Genomic DNA, 21,660 nt, shown 5'->3' with positions numbered 1-21,660 from the left:
TTAAGTCCATTCATTCCTCTGGTGAAATTTTTTTATGACTGTCAATATCTTGCAGTTCCTTGTTTACATTCGTCCCTTGTTTCTCCATTATCTCTGGGATTTTTTTTAGTATTTTGCTTCATTTTCTGAAGAGACTAAGTTAATGGCTGGGATTTTCTGGTCCTTCCTGCCGACAGGATCTTCTCGTCCTACCAAAAGAGACCTCTCCCATTGGTGGGTTTGCTGGCAGCGTGTCCAAAAGCAATGCAAATGGCCAATCGACTTCAGCGGGATTATGCTGGGGGTGGGGGAAGGCTGGAAAATCCCGACCAATGTTTCTCTCCACAGTTGCTGCCTGACTTGCTGAGTTCTTCTAGCACCCTTTTTTTTATTTCAGATTTCCAGTATCTACAATATTTTGCATTTGTATTCGCATTCATAGCCAATTGAAAGATTTGATTCATGATCTGACCTGAGTTATGCTTCAGAAGAAAGAAGTAACTTTCACAATATGATCACAATGAGCCTTTCTCTGTGCCTTTTAGTGACCTTTTAGAGAAAAGCATTAATGATGATTGGGACTGGTACTATTTCATCTTATTGACAACAGCAGTGCATGGCAAGAATGATCTTCTTGAATGACAAAGAATGACAAAGCAGAGGAAAGGAATGAGATACAAATTTAAGGATGCATGACATTCGCTGGAAACAATATCCTCATTTTTTAAAAAACTACTCAACATAGTTGGTTCCTAAGCATTTTAGATTTGCAGTAATTTCTGAAAATCTCTAAAAATCCTACATCTATTTCTATCATTGTTGTTTCTCAACAGGTAATTCTTGAAATTACAACATACAACTTCCAAAAATCTGAAAAATGTACAGATGCCTACCTAGAAATTTCTGATGCCTCTGTAGCACCTCCTATCAGTAGAGGCATATTCTGTGGAACAATACCAATACCTGTGATTGAGGGCAACGCCCTTTTGATAGAGTTCAGTCATCCCGGGTCAAAGAAACAGCCTGGACTCAGAGTTGACTATAAATGTATTGCCGGTCCAACTGAAAGAAAAGGTAAGATAATTAATCAGCAGACCAATGTCAACGTTTCATGGCCGTTTACCATGAAAATTACCAGTAAAATATTGCTGTTCTGAATGTCATAGGATGGAATGAACTCTCAACAATAGTTAACTTATCGGACTGAAGTGGTTTTCAGTATAAGTATATTTATCATTCATTTATCATTTTCTGGGCTTTGACTTTGGCCTAGAAATTTACTTGCTACAAATGCTACACTACACAGATTGCCAAGGCTCCAAGATGAAGAAAAAGTACGCAGATGAGAATCTGCATTCATGCAGGTTTCTGTTTTGGGCTGCTTACTGACTCACCTGTTACATGCTGACCTCACTAAACACACTACAATTAAGTGGCAAAAAGGCTCCCTCGCCAGCAGCATTCAAAGAGATCATGTCTTCCTTACAGATGTACTATTTCTGGTCACTGTTTGACTTCAGGGTCTTTCTGCTTAATTCTAGCACTCTTCATGTTGTCTACACACAGAGACATTTTGCTGACTGTGTATAGCTGTTGTTTGCCCCACAAATATTCTGGCAGCAAATATGAATGGTCTGGTATGTTACCTTTGGATATAGAACACAATTGGAATTGGCAAATGAGCCACCAAAGAGCAGGAGAAGCAGCCAGAATAGGGAAGAGGAGGAGGAGGTCGGTCAACTGGAGGTTAACCCTAACCCCAACCTAACTTGACTGAAGTGCTTTGTTTAATGCATCATTGTTTTACCTCAGAACCTGTCAGTGAGCTCCATCACCCATCCCAGCCTCAATTACAACCGGAGGTCAGGTCATGGATAATTCACTTTTCTAGTATAGTTGATTCCATCATGAGATAGGCATGCAGAGATAAATCAGTCTTGTAGATGATGGAGAAAAAGATCCAGTAGAAACACTGTCGATGGGGCCAGGTATTTAGCGTGGCAGAGCCCCTTTCCTGTGTTACTGCTAGGCAGCTGGAAAAATGGCAGACTGAAACTTCTTCATACAACAAGGAAATATTGCTGGTTCTACTATCTAGGGGTGACTCTCACCTCTCCACTTTGACGTTGACAAAGGGTGTATGCTCCTTTGTCCGTGTCTCTGAAATTGTTAACATTCCAATCATTAAGTCTTAAAGGGAGGTTGCAGGGTTCTGTGCCCTAGCAGTCGAATCAGCCCTGTTGGTCAGGCATGGCTCATAAAATATAGATGTTTTTTGTATAATTCCCTTTGAATTTGGACTCTGCAGCCCACAGAGGGTAATTAAGGTATTTTCAGAAATAACAAGATGTCAATTGATACAAAACTGCCATATTAGACATTATTATTTGAGGGTCACAGACAAACATAGCATCAGCCATTTTAAAAAGGGCCTTTGTCAAGTTTTTATTTATTTTAGAATTTAGCCATGAGCAAATATATATCATATTATAAAAATATAGAGTGTGAAGTCTTAGCCCGTTAACAAAGAGGAAACACTGCTGGGGCATTGATGCGACCATCAATTCACCCCCTGTTAAAAAATGAAGTCCAGCGGGGGTGAAGGGTTCATAACTTCAGCCTGTCCAGCGCACGGATCGTGCGCTGTGGTCACCGACGCTCTGGTATCACAGCTGGCCCTGGTGTCGAACTAATCCGTGCTGGCATGGGTAGTGAAATCGCCGGTGCGGGCACAGATGTGGACTCCGGGAGCGTCTTCTGGAGCTTCATTCGTGTGGGTCGGTGAAGGGGGAATGGAGGGCGGGAGGGGGTGCGGGTGCCATGTAGGGGCGGGGGCGCTGGTCAGCGTAGGTTGGGCGGGGTAAGTTGGGGTGGCGGTGATAGTGGAACTTGCGGGTGCCAGGTCCCAGAGGGAGACCGTATCCTGTCGGCCGTCGGGGTGTTCAATGTATGCTCACTGGGGGTTGGTGTGTAGGAGCTGGACCCTCTCGACCAGGGGGTCAGACTCATGGTTCCTGACGTGTTTGCGGAGCAGGACGGGCCCCTGTGTCTTCAGCCAGGGCGGAAGCGAGGACCCGGAGGTGGATTTCCTGGGGGAAACAAATAGGCGGTCATGGGGGGTCTCGTTTGTGGCCGTGCAAAGGAGGGACCTAATAGAGTGGAGTGCGTCGGGGAGGACCTCCTGCCAGTGGGGGACTGGGAGATTCCTAGACCGTAGAGCCAGGAGGATGGTCTTCCAGACCGTTGCGTTCTCCCTCTCCACCTGCCCATTTCCCCGGAGGTTATAACCGGTAGTCCTGCTCGAGGCGATGCCCTTACTGAGCAGGTACTGACGCAGATCGTCGCTCATGAACGACGAGCCCCCGTCACTGTGAACGTACGTGGGGAAACCAAACAGGGTGAAGACACTACGTAGGGCTTTAATGACAGTGGCCGCGGTCATGTGCGGGGCAAGGGCTTGCAAAGGGGAAGCGGGAGAACTCGTCGATGATGTTGAGGAAATATATGTTGCGGTTGGTGGAGGGGAGGGGCCCTTTGAAATCGGTACTGAGGCGCTCAAAGGGCCGGGATGCCTTTACCAGGTGGGCTTTATCCGGTCGATAGAAGTGCGGCTTACACTCCACAAGATTTGGCAGTCCCTGGTCATGGCTCTGACCTCAGTGGGGTAGGGCAGGTTGCGGGCCTTGATGTAGTGGAGAAGCCGGGTGACCCCCGGGTGGCAGAGGTCATCGTGGATAGCCCTTAGTCGGTCATCTTGCGCGCTGGCGCATGTGCCATGGGACAGGGCATCTGGGGGCTCGATGAGCTTCCCAGGACGATATGCTATATTGTAGTTATAGGTGGAGAGTTCGATCCTCCACCTCAAGACCTTATCATTCTTGATCTTGCCCCGCAGCGTATTATCGAACATGAAGGCTACCGACTGTTGGTCGGTGACGAGGGTAAACCTCCTACCAGCGAGGTAGTGCCTCCAGTGCCGCACAGCTTCCACGATGGCTTGGGCTTCCTTTTCGACCGAGGAGTGTCGAATTTCGGAGGTGGTGAGGGTTCATGAAAAAAATGCTACTGGCCTGCCTGCCTGATTGAGGGTAGCGGTGAGGGCGACCTCTGATGCGCTCTCCACCTGGAAGGGGACGGATTCGTCCACCGCGCGCATGCAGCTTTGGCGATATCTGCCTTGATGCAGCTGATGGCCTGGCGAGCCTCAGCCGCCAGTGGGAAGATGGTGGCCTTGATTTTTTTATTTAAAAAATATATATATTTTATTCAAATTTTTTTTCGGCCAAACAAAACAGTACAAAAAATTTTCCCTTTTACAACAATAAAACAATATAAATAATAGTGACCGGTTTTAACAAATAAATAAATAATATATAAACTAAATGGCAACTGCCATAACAAAATATTAACTCTCCCAAATAATAAAGTCAAACAAGCCAATATACATGTCCAAGTAAAAATATCCATACAAAAACACCACTGAGGACCCCCCCTCCCCCTCCCCCCACCCTGGGTTGCTGCTGCTACTTTCCCAGTTCCTTTATCGTTCTGCGAGATAGTCAATGAACGGTTGCCACCGCCTGGTGAACCCTTGAGCCGAACCTCTTAGTGTGAACTTTATCCGTTCCAGTTTTATAAACCCTACCATGTCGTTTATCCAGGCCTCCACGCCCGGGGGTTTAGCTTCCTTCCACATTAACAATATCCTTCGCCGGGCTACTAGGGACGCAAAGGCCAAAACATCAGCCTCTCTCGCCTCCTGCACTCCCGGCTCTTCTGCAACCCCAAATATAGCCAACCCCCAGCTTGGTTCGACCCGGACACCCACCACCTTCGAAAGCACATTTGCCACCCCCACCCAGAACCCATGCAGTGCCGAGCATGACCAAAACATGTGGGTGTGGTTCGTTGGGCTTCTCGCGCATCTCCCGCACCTATCCTCTACCCCGAAAAATTTACTGAGCCTTGCTCCGGTCATGTGCGCCCTGTGCAAGACCTTGAATTGTATCAGGCTAAGCCTGGCACACGAGGACGAAGAGTTTACCCTGCGTAGGGCATCTGCCCACAGCCCCTCTTCGATCTCTTTCCCCAGCTCTTCTTCCCATTTTCCCTTCAGCTCATCCACCATGATCTCCCCCTCGTCTCTCATTTCCCTGTATATATCTGACACCCTACCATCCCCCACCCATGTTCCCGAAATCACTCTATCCTGAATCTCCTGCGTCGGGAGCTGCGGAAATTCCCTCACCTGTTGCCTCACAAAAGCCCTCAATTGCATATACCGAAATGTATTCCCCTGGGGCAACCCATATTTTTTCGTCAGCGCTCCCAGACTCGCAAACGTCCCGTCTAGGAACAGATCCCTCAGTTGCACAATCCTTGCTCTCTGCCATGTTCTAAATCCCCCATCTATTCTCCCCGGGACAAACCTATGATTATTCCTTATCGGGGACCGCACCGAGGCACCCGTCATTCCCTTATGCCGTCTCCACCGCCCCCAAATTTTCAGCGTTGCCTCCACCACTGGACTTGTGTATTTCTTCGGGGAGAACGGCAACGGCACCGTCGCCAATGCTTGTAGGCTGGTTCCTTTACAGGACGCCATTTCCAGTCTCTTCCACGCCGCTCCCTCCCCTTCTCCCATCCACTTACACACCATTGAGATATTGGCGGCCCAATAATAATCACTTAAGCTTGGCAGTGCCAGTCCCCCCCTATCCCTGCTACGCTGCAAAAACCCCCTCCTCACTCTCGGGGTCTTCCCAGCCCACACAAAGCTCATAACACTCTTCTCAATTTTTTTGAAAAAAGCCCTCGGAACCATCACCGGGAGGCACTGGAACACAAAAAGAAATCTCGGGAGGACTACCATTTTGACCGCCTGCACCCTGCCCACCAGTGACAGGGACACCATGTCCCATCTCCTAAAATCCTTCTCCATCTGTTCCACCAATCGTGTTAAATTAAGCCTATGTAGGGTTCCCCAGTTCCTGGCTATCTGGATCCCTAAGTACTGGAAATCTCTTGTTACCCTCCTCAGCGGTAAATCATCTATTCCCCTGCTCTGCTCCCCTGGATGCACCACAAACAACTCACTCTTCCCCATATTCAATTTGTACCCCGAAAATTCCCCAAACTCCCTGAGAGTCCACATTATCTCAGGCATCCCCTCCACTGGGTCCGCAACATACAGCAATAGATCATCTGCATACAATGATACCCGGTGTTCTTCTCCTCCCCTGAGTACTCCCCTCCACTTCCTAGAGCCCCTCAGTTCTATGGCCAGCGGCTCAATTGCCAATGCAAAGAGTAACGGAGACAGGGGACACCCCTGTCTTGTCCCTCTATAAAGACGGAAGTAGTCGGACCTCTGCCTGTTCGTGATCACACTTGCCACCGGGGCCCTATATAGCAGCTGTACCCATCCAATAAACCCCTCTCCAAAACCAAATCTCTTCAACACTTCCCATAGGTAGTCCCACTCCACTCTGTCAAATGCTTTCTCAGCGTCCATCGCCACCACTATCTCCGCCTCCCCCTCCGGCGGGGGCATCATCATCACCCCTAGCAGCCTCCGTATATTCGTGTTCAGCTGTCTCCCCTTAACGAACCCAGTTTGATCCTCGTGGACCACCCCCGGGACACAATCCTCTATCCTTGTCGCCATCACCTTGGCCAGGAGCTTAGCATCCACGTTCAGGAGGGAAATAGGCCTGTAAGACCCGCACTGCAGCGGGTCTTTTTCCTTCTTTAAGAATGACGATATCGTCGCCTCCGACATAGTCGGGGGCAACTTCCCCCTTTCCCTGGCCTCATTAAAGGTTCTCGTCAAAAGCGGGGCCAGTAGGTCCATGTATTTCCTATAAAATTCCACCGGGAACCCATCCGGTCCCGGGGCCTTCCCCGCCTGCATGCTCCCAATCCCCTTTACCACCTCCTCCACCTCAATCCGTGCTCCCAGTCCCGCCCTCTCCTGCTCCTCCACCTTCGGGAATTCCAGCCAATCTAGGAAATGCATCATTCCCTCCTTCCCTTCCGGGGGCTGAGCCTTATACAGCCTCTCGTAGAATGCCTTAAACACCCCGTTCACCCTCTCCGCTCCCCGTTCCATCTCACCTTCCTAATCCCTCACCCCACCTATCTCCCTCGCCGATCCCCTCTTCCTTAGTTGTTGGGCCAGTAACCGGCTCGCCTTCTCTCCATACTCATACTGTACTCCCTGTGTCCTCCTCCACTGTGCTTCTGCCTTGCCCGTGGTCAGCAGGTCAAATTCCATATGTAGCCTTTGTCTTTCCCTGTACAGTCCCTCCTCCGGAGCCTCTGCATATTGCCTGTCTACCCTCAGAAGTTCTCTCAACAGTCGCTCCCTTTCTTTGCTCTCTTGCTTCCCTTTATGGGCCCTTATGGATATCAGTTCCCCTCTGACCACCGCCTTCAGCGCCTCCCAGACCACTCCCACCTGGACCTCTCCGTTATCATTAAGCTCCAGGTACCTTTTGATACACCCCCTCACCCTTAGACATACCCCCTCATCCGCCAACAACCCCATATCCAATCTCCAGAGTGGGTGCTGCTCCTTTTCCTCTCCTACCTCCAGATCTACCCAATGTGGAACGTGGTATGGTGGCCTTGATTAATTTGCGGGCTTTGTCCGCATAGTTGGGGACCCACTGGGCGTAATAAGAAAAGAACCCGAGGCACCTTTTCAGGGCCTTGGGGCAGTGGGGAAAGGGAAGTTGCAGGAGGGCGCATACGGTCGGGGTCGGGTTCTAGAACCCCGTTTTCCACGACGTAGCCGAGGATGGCGAGTCTGGTTGTGCGGAAAACGCATTTCTCCTTGTTGTAAGTGAGGTTAAGGGTTCAGGCGGTTTGGAGAAATCTCTGGAGGTTGGCATAGTGGTCCTGCTGATCATGGCCGCAGATGGTGACGTTGTCCAAGTACGGAAATGTGGCCCGCAGCCTGTACTGGTCCACCATTCGGTCCATCGTTCTTTGGAAGACCGAGACCCCATTCATGACGCCAAAGGGGACCCGGAGGAAGTGGAAGAGGCGGCCGTCTGTCTCAAAAGCCGTGTAGTGGCGGTCCCCCAGGTGGATTGGGAGCTGGTGGTACGCAGACTTCAGATCCACCATGGAGAACACCCGGTAGTGCGCGATCTGATTAACCATGTCTGCGATCCGGGGAAGAGAGTACACATCGAGGTGCGTGTACCGGTTTATGGTTTGGCTGTAATCTACAACCATCCGGTTCTTTTCCCCGGTCCTGACGACCACCACCTAAGCTCTCCAGGGGCTATTGCTGGCCTCGATGATTCCCTCCCGCAAGAGTCACTGGACCTCGGACCTGATAAAAGTCCTATCCTGGATGCTGTACCACCTGCTTCTGTGGCGACTGGTTTACAGTCGGCGGTGAGATTTGCGAAGAGTGGGGGAGGGTCGACTTTTAGGGTCGCGAGGCTACATACGGTGAGTGGGGGTAGGGGCCCGCCGAACTTCAGAGTTAGGCTCCTGAGGTTACACTGGAAGTCCAGTCCCAACAAGAGAGGAGCGCAGAGGTCGGGGAGTACATATAATTTAAAATTGGCGTCCTGTATTGCGAGGGTTGCGGTAGTGCACCCCCGGATCTGCATCGAGTGCGACCCAGAAGCAAGGGAGATGATTTGGTGTGCCAGGAAGATTGGGAGCGAGCAGCGTCTTACCATGTCTGGATGAATGAAGCTCGCCGTGCTCCCGGAGTCGAACAGGCAGGGTGTTTCGTGTCCATTTACCCGGACTGTCATCATGGAGCTCTGGAAGTGTTTGGGTCGCGACTGGTCAAGGGTGACCGCGCTGAGTTGCGGGTAGCCAGCGTGGTCGGAGGTGCTGGGCTGGTCCCAAGATGGCTGCCCCCGTCGGTCGCACGTGTCGGGCAGCGTTGCAGATGGCGGCCCCCGTCAGTCGCACGTGTCAGGCGGTGAGGAAGATGGCGGCCGCCATGAATCGCACGTGGCAGGCCACGTGGGCGAGGATGGCCAAGATGGCGACCCCCGTGGGTCGCCACATTGGGTGGGGTGGATGATGGCTGCCCCCACTGGCAACACAAGGCCGATGACGCGCCCGGGGAGGGGCGGGCGGAGCCGGCAGACACGCTGCAACACTGCGGGATCTGCGGGCCTGTGAATCTCAGGGTCAGGCCTGCGATTTAGAGTTTTTGGACCTGGCCATGCAAACTTTAGCAAAATGTCCTTTTCTTCCGCAGTCGCTGCAGTTCGCATTCTGGGCCGGGCAGCGCTGCCTGGGGTGTTGATGCTGGCCGCAAAAATAACAGGATAGGCCCCCATGGTGGGCGGGCAGGCGCGCGGCACTGGCCTGGGGTACTCTTTGGTCGGGGGGTCCACGAGGGGGTCACGTGATCGGACGGAACGCTACTTCTTGAGAGGAGGCTAATTTTACCGTCTCTTCCATGTCTAGGGCACCTTTTTCAAGTAGGCGCTGTCACAGGTAGTTGGACCTGACTCCAGCCACGTAGGTGTCCCGGACGGCGAGGTCCACATGTTGAGTGGCCGTAACGGCCTGGTAATTGCAACTTTGTGCAAGGACTTTGAGGTTGCGTACGTACTCTTCCAGCGATTCCCTGGGGCGCTGGCGGCGAGTAGTGAGGAGATGCCGCGCATATATCTCGTTCACTGGCTTTACGTAGAGGCGCTGTAGCATCGCGAGGGTGTCTGCGTAAGTGGAGGCTTCCTCGAGTTGAAGAGAGATTCAATGGCTCACCCGGGCGTGGAGGAGACTCAGCTTCTGTTCGTCGGTGACAGAAGGCAAGGAGGAGGTGGCGAGGTAGGCCTTGAAACAGCGGAGCCAGTGTGAAAAAAATCCCTTTCGCCTCCGCGGCCTGCCGATCGAGTTCCAGTCGGTCAGGTTTGAAGGCCGATTCCATAGTGGCGTTGTAGTTGATTAAATTGATGCGACGACCAATTTACACGAAACCAGGAGTAGAAGTAAACTGTGGCTTTAATCAGCTAGAACAGTGCCTGCCTGCGACTGGTCTGCTAGTGAGGGCCACCTACAGGGCTACTGCTCTTTATACCTCCCCTCAAGGGGTGGAGCCAGGGGCAGAGCCCACAAAGCACCAACATAATACATTACAGGTAATACCTTACAATGGTCCATAGGTGGAGCCCACATGGGCAACAGCGTGACACAGTTATCTACATGGTGAATGGTTACTGCAAAACGTTCACCACAGGCACTAAATTTAGAGACATGTAATATTAAAATAAAATGTTAACATTGGAGTTGCAGCATGTGCATGATTCCTGCATGTGAGCTGGCCATTCCATCACACGGTCCCATTAAATGCAATATAATGTGGGTAAATGTGAGGTTATCCACTTTTGTGACAAAAACAGGAAGGCAGATTACTATCTGAATGGTGGCAGTTTCGGAAAAGGGGAAGTGTAAGGAGATCTGGGTGTGATGGTGGAACAGTCGCAGAAGGTTGGCATGCAGGTACAGCAGGCGGTGAGGAAAGCTAATGGCATGCTAACCTTCATAGCAAGAGGATTTGAGTATAGGAATAGGGATATCTTGCTGCAGTTATACAGTGCCTTGGTGAGACCACACCATGAGCAGTTTTGGTTTCCTAGTTTGAGGAAGGACATTCTTGCTATTGAGGGTGTCCAGCGAAGGATCACCAGACTAATTCCTGGGATGGCAGGACAGGCATATAAAAAAAGATTGGATCGACTGGGCTTGTACTCAGTAGAGTTTAGAAGAATGAGAGAGGATCTCATGGAATCATATAAAATCCTGATGGGACTGGACAGGCTAAATGCAGGAAGAATAATCCCGATGTTGGGGACGTCCAGAACTAGGGTTCACAGCCTAAGAATAAGTGGTCAGCAATTCAGGACTGAGATAAGGAAGAACTTCTCTCAGGGAGTTGTGAAGTTGTGGGATTCTCTCCCACAGAAAGCTGTTGGGGCCAGTTTGTTGGATATATTCAAGGGGGAGCTGGACGGGGCCTTTGCGGCGAAAGGGATCAAGGGGTATGGAGAGAAAGCGGGAGTGGGATACTGAATTTGCACTGCCAGTCTTGGAGGCCCACTGCCGTTTTGACCAGGATCTACATTCTTGCGACTATGAAGCACAGGGAGTGGACCACCTCCGTCTGAGACTGCGTCACATCATGCTTTGACTGTGCCACCACCTTTTGGGTCTGTGCCACATCAGCTAGTGACTGCGCCAACTCCCTCTGGGACTGAGCCACCTCCTACTTTGTCTGCGCCACGTCGGCCAGCACCTGGGCAATGTCGCCGACGCTCTCAGCCATTGCCTGCTATGACTGGGCCACGCTCAGGAGTGCCGCTGCAAAGTCCAGACGATTCTGGCAGTGAGAGGGCAGTCTTGCCCTGGGCCTCGACCACCACCTGCACAGAGTGCCCCAGACCTTGGACATGGTGAACCATGGCCAAAACCCTCTCCCCCAAGGCCTGCACCTCGGATGCCACCCGTGTAGTGTTAGCCTTGTTGGCACGCATGCCCGTAACCACCTCCTGCTCTTGCATGCGGTTGGACACCTCCACCTGTACCGACAGATGCTGGATGCTCGCGCGCAGCCCTTCATACAGTCCCTGGCTCTGCGACTGCATCTGCATGATGTATTTGATTTGATTTATTGTCACATGTACCGAAGTAGAACATCGAACATAGAACATACAGTGCAGGAGGAGGCCACTCGGCCCCTCGAGTCTACACCGACCCACTTAAGCCCCATCCCCGTAACCCAATAATCCCTCCTAACCTTTATTGGTTACTAAGAGCAATTTATCATGGCCAATCCACCTGACCTGCACGTCTTTGGACTGTGGGAGGAAACCGAAGCACCCGGAGGAAACCCATGCAGACACGGGGAGAATGTGCAGACTCCGCACAGACAGTGACCCAGCAGGGAATCGAACCTGGGACCCTGGCGCTGTGAAGCCACAGTGCTAATCACTTGTACTACCATGCTGCCCAGTGAAGTACAGTGAAAAGTATTTTTCTGTGGCCAAGGGAACGTACACAGTACGTACCTAGTAGACAAAGAGAATAATCAACAGAGAACATTGACAAATGGTACATCGACAAACAGTGATTGGTTACAGTGTGGATCAAGGGACCAAACAAAGGAAATACATGAGCAAGATCAGCATAGGGCGTCGTGAATAGTGGAGTGGTGTACACTGGCATCAACGGGCCTCCTGGCCCAGCAATTCAACGGTCTTCAGGGGGCTAGCACGGTGCCGGAGTGCTGCGCGCTGCTCTGGCGGCGAAAGCCGACCCTGCATGGCAGGCGCGGGTCCGCCCATGCGTGCAACGGCCATCTTCGCACCGGCGCATGCGCGTGGTTGCCGCCTCCGCACCGGCGCATGTGTGTGGTTGCCACTCCGCACCAGCGCCGAGCAACATGGCGGAGACCTACAGCCCACGCAGAAGGAGGTAGGCCCCCTCCAGATCGCGGGCACCCGCCGATCGGATGCCCCGATCGTGGGCCTGCACCCCATGGAAGACCCCCCGGAGTCAGATGCCCCCGCTCCTCCCACCAGGATGTCCACCACGGCCGCGGGTCCGAGCTCCCGCCGGGTGGTACCAGGTTGGAACCACGCCGGCGGGACTCGGCGAGAGTTCAGCTGGTCGCCCGCGGAGAATCGCCACGGGGGCCTCTTTCAACGGTATCCAACCGGTCACCGTTGAAAGATCCTGGCGTTGGAGCGGCGTGGCCGGTCCCCGGCGATTCTCCGACCCGGCGCGGGTTCGGAGAATCCTGCCCAGTGTTCTTACAGGGAACAGATCAATCCAAGGGGAAGTCGTTGCGGAGTCTTGTAGCTGTGGGGAAGAAGCTGTTCCTGTATCTGGATGTGCGGGTCTTCAGACTTCTGTACCTTCTGCTTGATGGAAGGGTCTGGAAGAAGGCAATGCTTGGGTGGGAGGGGTCTCTGGTAATGCTGTCTGCCTTCCTGAGGCAGCGGGAGGTGTATACAGGATCAATGTGGGGGTGGCAAGCTTGTGTGATGCATTGGGCTGAGTTCACCACACTCTGCAGTTTCTTGCGATCTTGGACAAAGCATTTGCCATACCAAGCTGAATGCAGCTGGATGGGATGCTCTCTATTGCACATCTGTAGACGTTTGTGAGAGTCGATGCAGACATGCCAAATTCCTTTAGCTTCCATAGGAAGTAGAGACGTTGTTGGGCTTTCTTGACTGTTGCATCAACATGAGTGGACCAGGACGCCTGTTGGTGATGGTGACCCCCCAGGAACTTAAAGCTATCGACCATCTCCACTTCGGAGCCATTGATGCAGACGGGAGTGTGTGCCGTGCTACGCTTCCTGAAGTCGATGATCAGTTCGTTGGTCTTTCCAACATTTAGAGAAAGGTTGTTTTCGGTACACCATGCAACCAAGTGATTTATCTCCCTCCTGTAGTCTGATTCGTCATTGTTTGAGATACGGCCCACCACAGTCGTATCAACCGCAAACTTATAGATTGAGTTGGAGTTAAATCTAACGACACAGTCATGTGTGTATAGGGAGTACAGTAGAGGATTGAGCACACATCCTTACGGGGACCATCCGTTCAACCTGGTTGGCAGCTAGTCCGCCTACCCTCCGACCATCCGATCTTTCGGCTGCTCCTCCTCAACCTGATATACCGGAGAATTTGTATGGTGAGCACCAGATAGTGTCCCAGGAACCTCTTCTCTAAAGTACCCAACTGAGGTGAGTGTCTCTGGGATGGTGGAGGGTGTTGGAGACAGCTGTGACGGGAAGTCAGTGTCATCATCGGACTCGGGCTCCGGGCTGTCCTGGGTCTCGGGTATATGGCTCCCCTCTGTGTCGGTATCATCCTCGTCGCTACTCGGCACCCGGGTGGGAGGAGGGGTGGGAGACACGACAGAAGGGCCCGCCCCATCACCAGCAGGTCCTGCAATACAAATACAAGATGCATTAGGATTAGACCGCTGGGGAGTGGGGTGGTGGGAGTCTTTGGAGCTGGGTGAGGGGGTGGTGTGGGTGTAGTGAGAGGGTGGGGTGGAATTGACGGTGGGGTGGGATTGACGGTGGGGTGGGATTGACGGTTATGTGGGGGGGGAGGGTAGTAGTGGGGTGGGGTGGATGAGGGTGGTGTGTGGCTGAGGGTTGTGTTGGGGGGAGGGTGTCCGTGAATCTCAGGACCGCTCTCCTTGCTGCCACCTTGTTGGCTGGGATGGTGTATGTGGGAGTGAAGTGTGTATATGCAGCTGCAGCTTGTCAGCATCCTTAGTGTCAGTCATGAATCTCGCACCGTTTCTCATTGGAATCGATTGTGTTCCACATGTGTCGATGCTAGCCCCTTAACGGTCGCTGAATCGGTCCAGGTAAGGCGCCAATTTTGCTGTCATGGAATTCCATGAATCCTGCCCCGGCGTCAACACTTAGGACTGAATTCTCCACCCCAGGATCCATCTGGTCTACCCCGCACCGATCCTCCATCCGGTGGGGGGCGAGCAGCTGCGCAGTGTAAAGCTTCCGGCTTTACCTGCAGATACGGCCGGAGAATGGCCGGGGCGCCGTGCAACATGGCGCCGGCCGCGCATGGACCCGACGTGCCAAAAACTGCCTACCTGTAACCAGCTTCGCCACCCCCGGACCACCCCCCACCATGTCCCCCAGGCCTCGTCAAAGCCCCCCCTGCCAGGAACGGCTCCCCCCGGCTCGGACTGTGGCAGTGCTGGACTCAGTCCACACCCAAACGGTGTGAGCACACACAAGCGACGCCGTCGGGTACTCGCCCATCGGGGGCCGAGCATTGGGGAGGACCTCAGGTGACATTCTGAGGCTGTCCATACGGCGTGCGGCGTACACGGGGAGCTTTTGAGGGGGCGGAACATCACAGAAATGGTGCCACTCCCGATTCCGGTGTAAACGGGGATTCTCCGGCCGATCTCCAAACGCGATTTCGGAGTCTGGGATCGGAGAATCCAGCCCTTAATCTCAGAAATCGAGAATACCTCCACCTGGTTCTGAGACTGCATTTCTCCTATCGATGGGATCGGCCTTACTAAAAGCCCGAAACCCGTTCGGTCGGCAGCTAGTCCCTGAGGTTGGGCCACCCTCCAACCATCCGCCCCTCGGACGTTACTACCTCCACCTGATGTACTGGAGCATATGAGTAGTGTGCGCCAGATAGTGTCCCAGGATCCTCTTCGCTAACATGCCCAACCGAGGTGGGTGTCTCCAGGTGGTGGAGGGCTTTGGAGACAGCTGTGACGGGATGTCAGTGTCACCCCCAGACTGGTGCTCCGGCGTGTCTCGGGCTGCGATTTGAGGGCTCTCAGTGCTGTTGCTGCTAGCCCATTAACGGTTCATGACTTGCTCCAGGATTTTGTTCTCGTAGAAGTCCATCGATTCAGTCCCGGTGTCAACACTTAATCCCGCCTTATGTATAAGTAAAAATAAGTACCTGAAGACATGATCAATGTACTCATCTCACTAGTTAATGCTACTGCTACACTTACTCTGCCTGGTCTGGGAAAAGAGTCAGAGTATGTTCAGCTTGCCTCTTTTGTTTGTTCCTCACTTCAGGAAAACTACGATCAGAAAGCTTTCTGCTTTTTGGTGGGCGCTTGATTCACCATTGCTGCTACCATGTTGTATTATCTGTGCTTGGATCCATACAAAATCAGTTTTTGAGGCAACATGAACATATACCAGATGCATTATATAGAAGTGCTGGGTTCCAATAACTGGCAAACAAAGACGTAGCCTGAGTAGCTTGTACTCCGCCTGTGTCTGTGGAGATCTCCCATGCTCCAGTCACATGAGTCATAACATGACCACTCAGTCTACATCTTCTCTTGGGATGATCTTTGGCCCACGTTAGCTGTCAGCGAGAATGGTGCCATGGACTCAAAATAAGGTGAGAATCGGGAAATGCAATTCTCATTGGCGAGATTGGGTTTTTTGATTTTCCAGGCCTCTTGCCAGTGGCGTAAGGAGAATCCCGCCATGGAAGATTGGGAACCACATTTAAATACACGAGCATCTTATTAATGAGCCCTTCCGCCTGGACTTCTCCACTCACTGAATATTCATAGGGCGCCAGCGCAATTTATAACAAATCCATAAAAGCGAGAACCTGGCGACCTCACCTCTGAAGAGAATATGGGAGGTGAGCACTCAGGTGGCCATCAACCTCCAGGGTGCAAATGGGGCACCGGGGACCCAATTAAGTGCAACTAGGGGTTGCGGGGGTTGCTTGCAGGCCTTAGCACCTCTTCATCGCTGTGTGTCTCTAGGTTTAAATGGATCTGGTTGCAGGTTTGCAGGTAGTGCTTCTCATGTCCTCCTTGCTGGGTTTGTGGCAATACCACTGCTGAGCGATTGCCTTTCCAGAGTGGCAGCTGGAAAGTGGGTGGGAAAAGGTGAATCCACAGGGTCAACACAGGATGTGACTGAGGTACCTGAGTGGAATCCTGTGAAATGCAAGGCTGCATGGGCAGAGTCAGGTACTCTGGCAAGGGGTGGATTTCAGCCTCATGACGGCTGAACACCCTCACACAGAGGAGGATGAGTGCAGTGAGAATTAACTCCCACACTCAGGCAGCACAATGAAACTAGAGGGCATGAGCTGTCTGGAAGTTCAAGGCCCCTGGTTATAGAGGCCAGGCTGTCAGGGATTACGGTATGGGTGGCTGGCTGTTCAAATTGGAAGGCTCATTTAATCTGCAGCCCTTGTGAGCTGGAGGAATGAGGGTTGCCTCTCAGGATGAAGTCGACGTGCTAATTTCAGTCTTAACATGCATTAGGTGTGCCTCACCTGACACAAGGGGATGCCAGTTGCCTAAATAGGTGCCTGACCCTTCCTTGATGAAACAATTGCGCCAATTTAGTTGGCACTGCAATGTTTGACCGTGCCACTGATAGCTGACCAATTTATAACCCTTATTCACATTTTAGTTTAACGTTTAAGTCTCATTTTTCATTTTTGTTTAAGGGACTTTCCGTTTAATTTGTCCTCAGTTCATTTGATTTTGTTTAATTGGTTATTCATGTTTAACAAATAGTTTGAATCCTAGCCCCACAGGCCTTGATGAGCTTTATTGCCATCCGGCAGTGGAGGTCGACAATGGAGGCCTTCCCCCTTAACATCAGAGACCTGGGGTAGAGGGTGTTGCACGCAGCAGTGTCATATGACCTTAGGTTGCATCAGTTCACACACTCCCAAAGTGTCTGCCTTTTTTGCAGCCTTGTGACTGGACCACGTCTAAATAGGTTGCTATAGACTGCACTCCCTTTTCAGTTATTTTAGAAACCTTTTGTTGCAGTTTTGTTTGTACTTCAGCCCCATGCTCCTGCTCTATGGGCACTTGGTGCGGAGAGGGACGGGGAAGGAGGAGGACCTCCTCATGAACCTGCTCCTGGGCCTGGCCATACTTGCCATCAATGGGTCCAAGCAGCGGGCGATCGAGGAGGTTGCCCAACCAACTGTCTGCCCCTCAATCGCTGCTACATTCATGGTCGGGTGTCCATGGAGAAAGATCATGCAGTGTCTATTGGCACCCTTGAGACCTTCCGTTCCCATTGGGCACAACAGAGGTTGTGTGCCTTATTGACCCCGTTGATCGCATTTTGGCTTCATGTTTTAAATCTCATTTGTGATTCGCTTTTTATTTAAGGCAGTTTCCCTTTAAGGGACTGTCACTTTAATGTGTCCCTCAGTTCATTTGATTTAATCTACGTGGTTATTTATGGTAATCAAAATAGTTGGAATCCAAGTTCTAAAGACCTTGATGTGTCTTGTTGCCGTCCAGCGGCGGAGGTACCCACTGGAAGTCCTGCCACAGAGGAGTCGTCTCCCTTAAGATCAGAGAGCTGGGGTGGAGGATGTTGCATGCAGCAGTCCATTAGACATTAAATTGCATCGGTTCACAGAATCCAAAGATACTTGCCCTTTTTGCGGCCTTGTGGAGTCTGTGGACCATGTTTATATAAGTTGTTCTAGACTGTACCCCCTTTTCAGTTTCTCAAAAAACCTTTTGTTGCAGTTTAGTTTGCACTTTAGCCCTACGCTCCTGATCTACAGGCACCTGGTGCGGAGAGAGCGGGGAAGGAGGAGGACCTCCTCCTGAACCTACTCCTGGGCCTGGCCAAACTTGTCATCAGCAGGTCCAGGCAGCGGGCGACCGAGGGACCATCCAACCAGACTGTCTGCCCCTCCACTGCGGCTACCTTCATTGCCACGTGTCCCTGGAGAGGCAGTGTATGTGCCACTGGCAATCTCAAGGTCTTCTGTACCTATTGAGCATCACAGGGACCGGGGGTGCCTTATTGACCCCTTCAATCACATCTTAATTTTATATTTTAGGTTTTTACTTGTGATTCATTTTTTGTTTAAGGCAGTTTTCCCTTAAGGTATGTCCTTTTAATTTGTTCCTCAATTCATTTGACCAAACAGTGAAATCCCACAGGCCTTGATGCACCTTGTTGCCATATGGTGGCAGAAATCCCCAGTGGAGGTCTCGCTACGGAGGAGTCCTCCCCATCCTTAACGTGAAAGATTCTCCATTTTGCGAGATTTGCCAGAACCCGCATTTCGCATCCAGGGTGCTGAAAACCTTAATAATAATCTTTATTGTCACAGTAGGCTTACATTAACACTGCAATGAAGTTACTGTGAAAATCTCCTGGTTTCCACATTCCGGCGCCTGTTCGGGTACACACGGAGAATTCAGAATGTCCAATTCACCTAACAAGCACGTCTTTCGGGACTTGTTGGAGGAAACCGGAGCACCTGGAGGAAATATTGGCATGTCTACTGTCATCTATTCCGCTGTTTTCATAGTGTGATGAGGTCTGAGCAGTGTCTTGTTTAAGTGGATTGTGTCGATGCAAATCCTGATTACGCCATTCTTCTTTACTGCAGCCACCATTGCTGAAAACCATTCTGTGGCTCGTCTATGGGGGTTATGACACCCAGTGTCAGCAGCTGATCAGCTCACTGACTACTTTCTGCTTCATTATTATTGGTACTCTTCCCGGAGCATAAACCGTTGGTCATACCAGGGAGAACTCACGCGCTCCTGTCACGTAACAATTTAAGTAGCCACGTCATTATGTGAAATATTAATGGTAGCATACCAATGACATCACATTGGTCGGGGTGGACGGGCAAGGAGCACCATTGCCGCAGCCGGCAAGGCAGCCATGCAGCGGCACACACCGCTAACAGCCCACTTTGAACCTGGTGCCATGGGTCGTATAGGTATGCCCCTAGCCTCTGGCCCCAGACGACCCATCAGCTGTATGGACACGCTCCAGTGCAACCAGTAATATCGTTTTTGCTGTGGTAAGTGTGTGTAGGGAGTGTAATGTGTATGTGCGGCTGAAACCTGTCAGCCTCCAAAGTGTCGATCATGGACTCGGCACAGTTTTTCATTGGAATCGATTGTGTTCCATGCGGCACCGGTGCTCGCCCCTCAATGGTAGCGGAATCCTTCCAGGTGAGGCGACGGTTTTTCTGTTGTAAAAGTTCACGGATTCTCCATTGGCGTCACCACTTAGGGCGGGATTCTCCGTTGTCCGACGCTGATATCGTAATTGGTGATCGGGCGGAGAATCCCTTCCAACGCCCAAATCGGGGGCATGCTGGTTTGACGCTGGTTTTCTAGTCTCCGCCCCCTCTGAAATGGTATCATCGCGTTGCGTGCCGAACGCCGTTAGAATGGCGCTGGCACGTCATCGGAAGGCCCTCCCCAGATGCTGCACCCCCGATGGACTGAGTTTGCGTGGTTGACGTGTGGTCTGAGTGATCGGGACCCCGGCGTGGCAGCCGCAGACTGTGTCCAGCGCCGCCACAGTCAGCCAGAGCTATGCTGCTGGCCGGGGGGTTCTGCGAGGGCTGGGGGGACTGGTGGGGGGTGGCCGGGGTTGTCCTGTGGGGCAACAATATCCGTATTTGGAAGGTAGGGTCCGCACACCGCAGGCGCCATGTTGTACGGCGCGACCGCTGCAGGTCGTCAACATGCACATGCACGGCCACTGACCCGGCCATTCGCCGACGTTTTTGGCGCAGGAGCGAGGAGTTTTACCTGGTGCCGCTGCTAACCCCATCACCAGCCCTGGGATCAGTGAGGGCTCGGCGCTGATTTTGGCATCGTAAAACGCCACAGTTCCCACACTGACGTCGGCACTTAGCCGCAGAATCAGCGAATCCAACCCTTAGTCACAGAAATGGAGAATCCCACCCATTAAATTTGAAGCTGCCCTGTGTGCAGTGGAGATTGGCCACACCTTCAGTGTGGATGGTTGTCTGCTATAGGCCATGAGGTCCACATGGATATTGGGGTTCTGTGCTGCATATGTGTCTAGTTACCGTTGCATTTGGCTGAGCAATACTTTGCTCCAGTATCAATCTTTACCTTACGTTGCTGCAAGTTACATTCAGGGTGGTGATGATTTCACCTTTTTCTGTGATTGTGTTAACTCTCATAATTGAATGTTGTTGGAGGCTAGTGGTAAGTTTGCTCTGGCTAAGCTCCAGTTTGTTTACCTTGCTTACGCTCCTAAACGTGGAGGATTGATTGGCTGCAGTGTGGCCAATGGCAAGGGAAGGCTGCTGTGATTTCAATCTGCAGTATTGTCCTAATTTATTGCACTGTTTACCATATGGCAAACATGGAGCGGGATTCTCCGATCCTGGGGCTAAATGTTGACGCCGTCGTAAACACCGGAGTGTTTTACGACGGTGTCATCTGACCCCTCGGATCAGCGATCCTGCGCCGCACAGGGGGCCAGCACGGCACTGGGGCGCCTCACGCCGCTCCGGCTGCCGATACGGCGTCAGCACGGCCGGCGCGAGTTCGCACATGCGCGCCATGGCCGGCGCGAGTTCGCGCATGTGTGTGGGTTGCCTTCTCCGCGCCGGCCCCGACGCAACATGGCGGAGAGCTACAGGGGCCTGCGCGGAGGAACATAGGCCCCCACAGGACCCGATCGCAGGCCAGGCCACCGTGGAGGCCCCCCCCAGAGTTGGATCCCCCCACCAGGACCCCCCCCCCGCAGCACGAACGCCGAGGTCCCGCTGGGTAGGACCACACGAGAACGATGCCAGCGGGACTCGGCCTAACTCGGCGGGCACTCGGCCCATTGCACGGAGAATCGGAGGACCGGCATCGGAGCGGCGTCGCGTGATTCACGCCCCTCCCGGCGATTCTCCGACCTGGCGTGGGGGCGGAGAATCCCGCCCATGATGTTCTGAGGGTGATAGCCACTGCAGTTGGGGCAGAGCTTGCCCTTTACAGCAAAAACTTCTGTTCCTTCCTAAACTCCTTGCTGCTTTTTTCAAACTGCACATTTAGCATGTCGATGCTAATGACTGGCGTGTTAAATCTTTCTCTTCCAGCAACTGCTTGCTGACAAAATCACTCTGAACACCCAGACTATTCAATCCCTTACTAAATCATCAAAAAGGCACCAAATGCACATTTCTTTTGCTAAGATTTTCAAGGTTGCCATATCGGGGTGTATTAATTCATCTGATCTTTGGTTTGCAGAGTTTTAAAAAATATATATATTTAGGTTTGCAGAGTTAAACACGTGCCTGTCGAGTAATTGGAAGGCAAATGTTTTTAAACATTTTTAGAATTATTTAATAATAATAATCTTTATTATTGTCATAA

The 21,660-nt window shown here is 51.9% G+C and overlaps 1 protein-coding gene across 3 annotated transcripts in view; it reads left to right on the top strand.

Moving 5' to 3' along the window:
• The window catches only part of LOC140430959 (embryonic protein UVS.2-like), a 258,091-nt gene that overhangs the window by 233,735 nt on the left and 2,696 nt on the right, over nucleotides 1-21,660 (top strand). For all 3 annotated transcript variants that reach the window (XM_072518802.1, XM_072518800.1, XM_072518801.1), the window contains one exon: nucleotides 813-1,053. In XM_072518802.1, the coding sequence (XP_072374903.1) occupies nucleotides 813-1,053 (241 nt within the window). The remainder of the gene's footprint in view (nucleotides 1-812; nucleotides 1,054-21,660) is intronic.

The sequence above is a fragment of the Scyliorhinus torazame genome, chromosome 10 (assembly GCF_047496885.1).
Source record: "Scyliorhinus torazame isolate Kashiwa2021f chromosome 10, sScyTor2.1, whole genome shotgun sequence".
Classification (NCBI taxonomy): Eukaryota; Metazoa; Chordata; class Chondrichthyes; order Carcharhiniformes; family Scyliorhinidae; genus Scyliorhinus; species Scyliorhinus torazame.
This window is presented reverse-complemented; position numbering and strand designations above follow the sequence as displayed.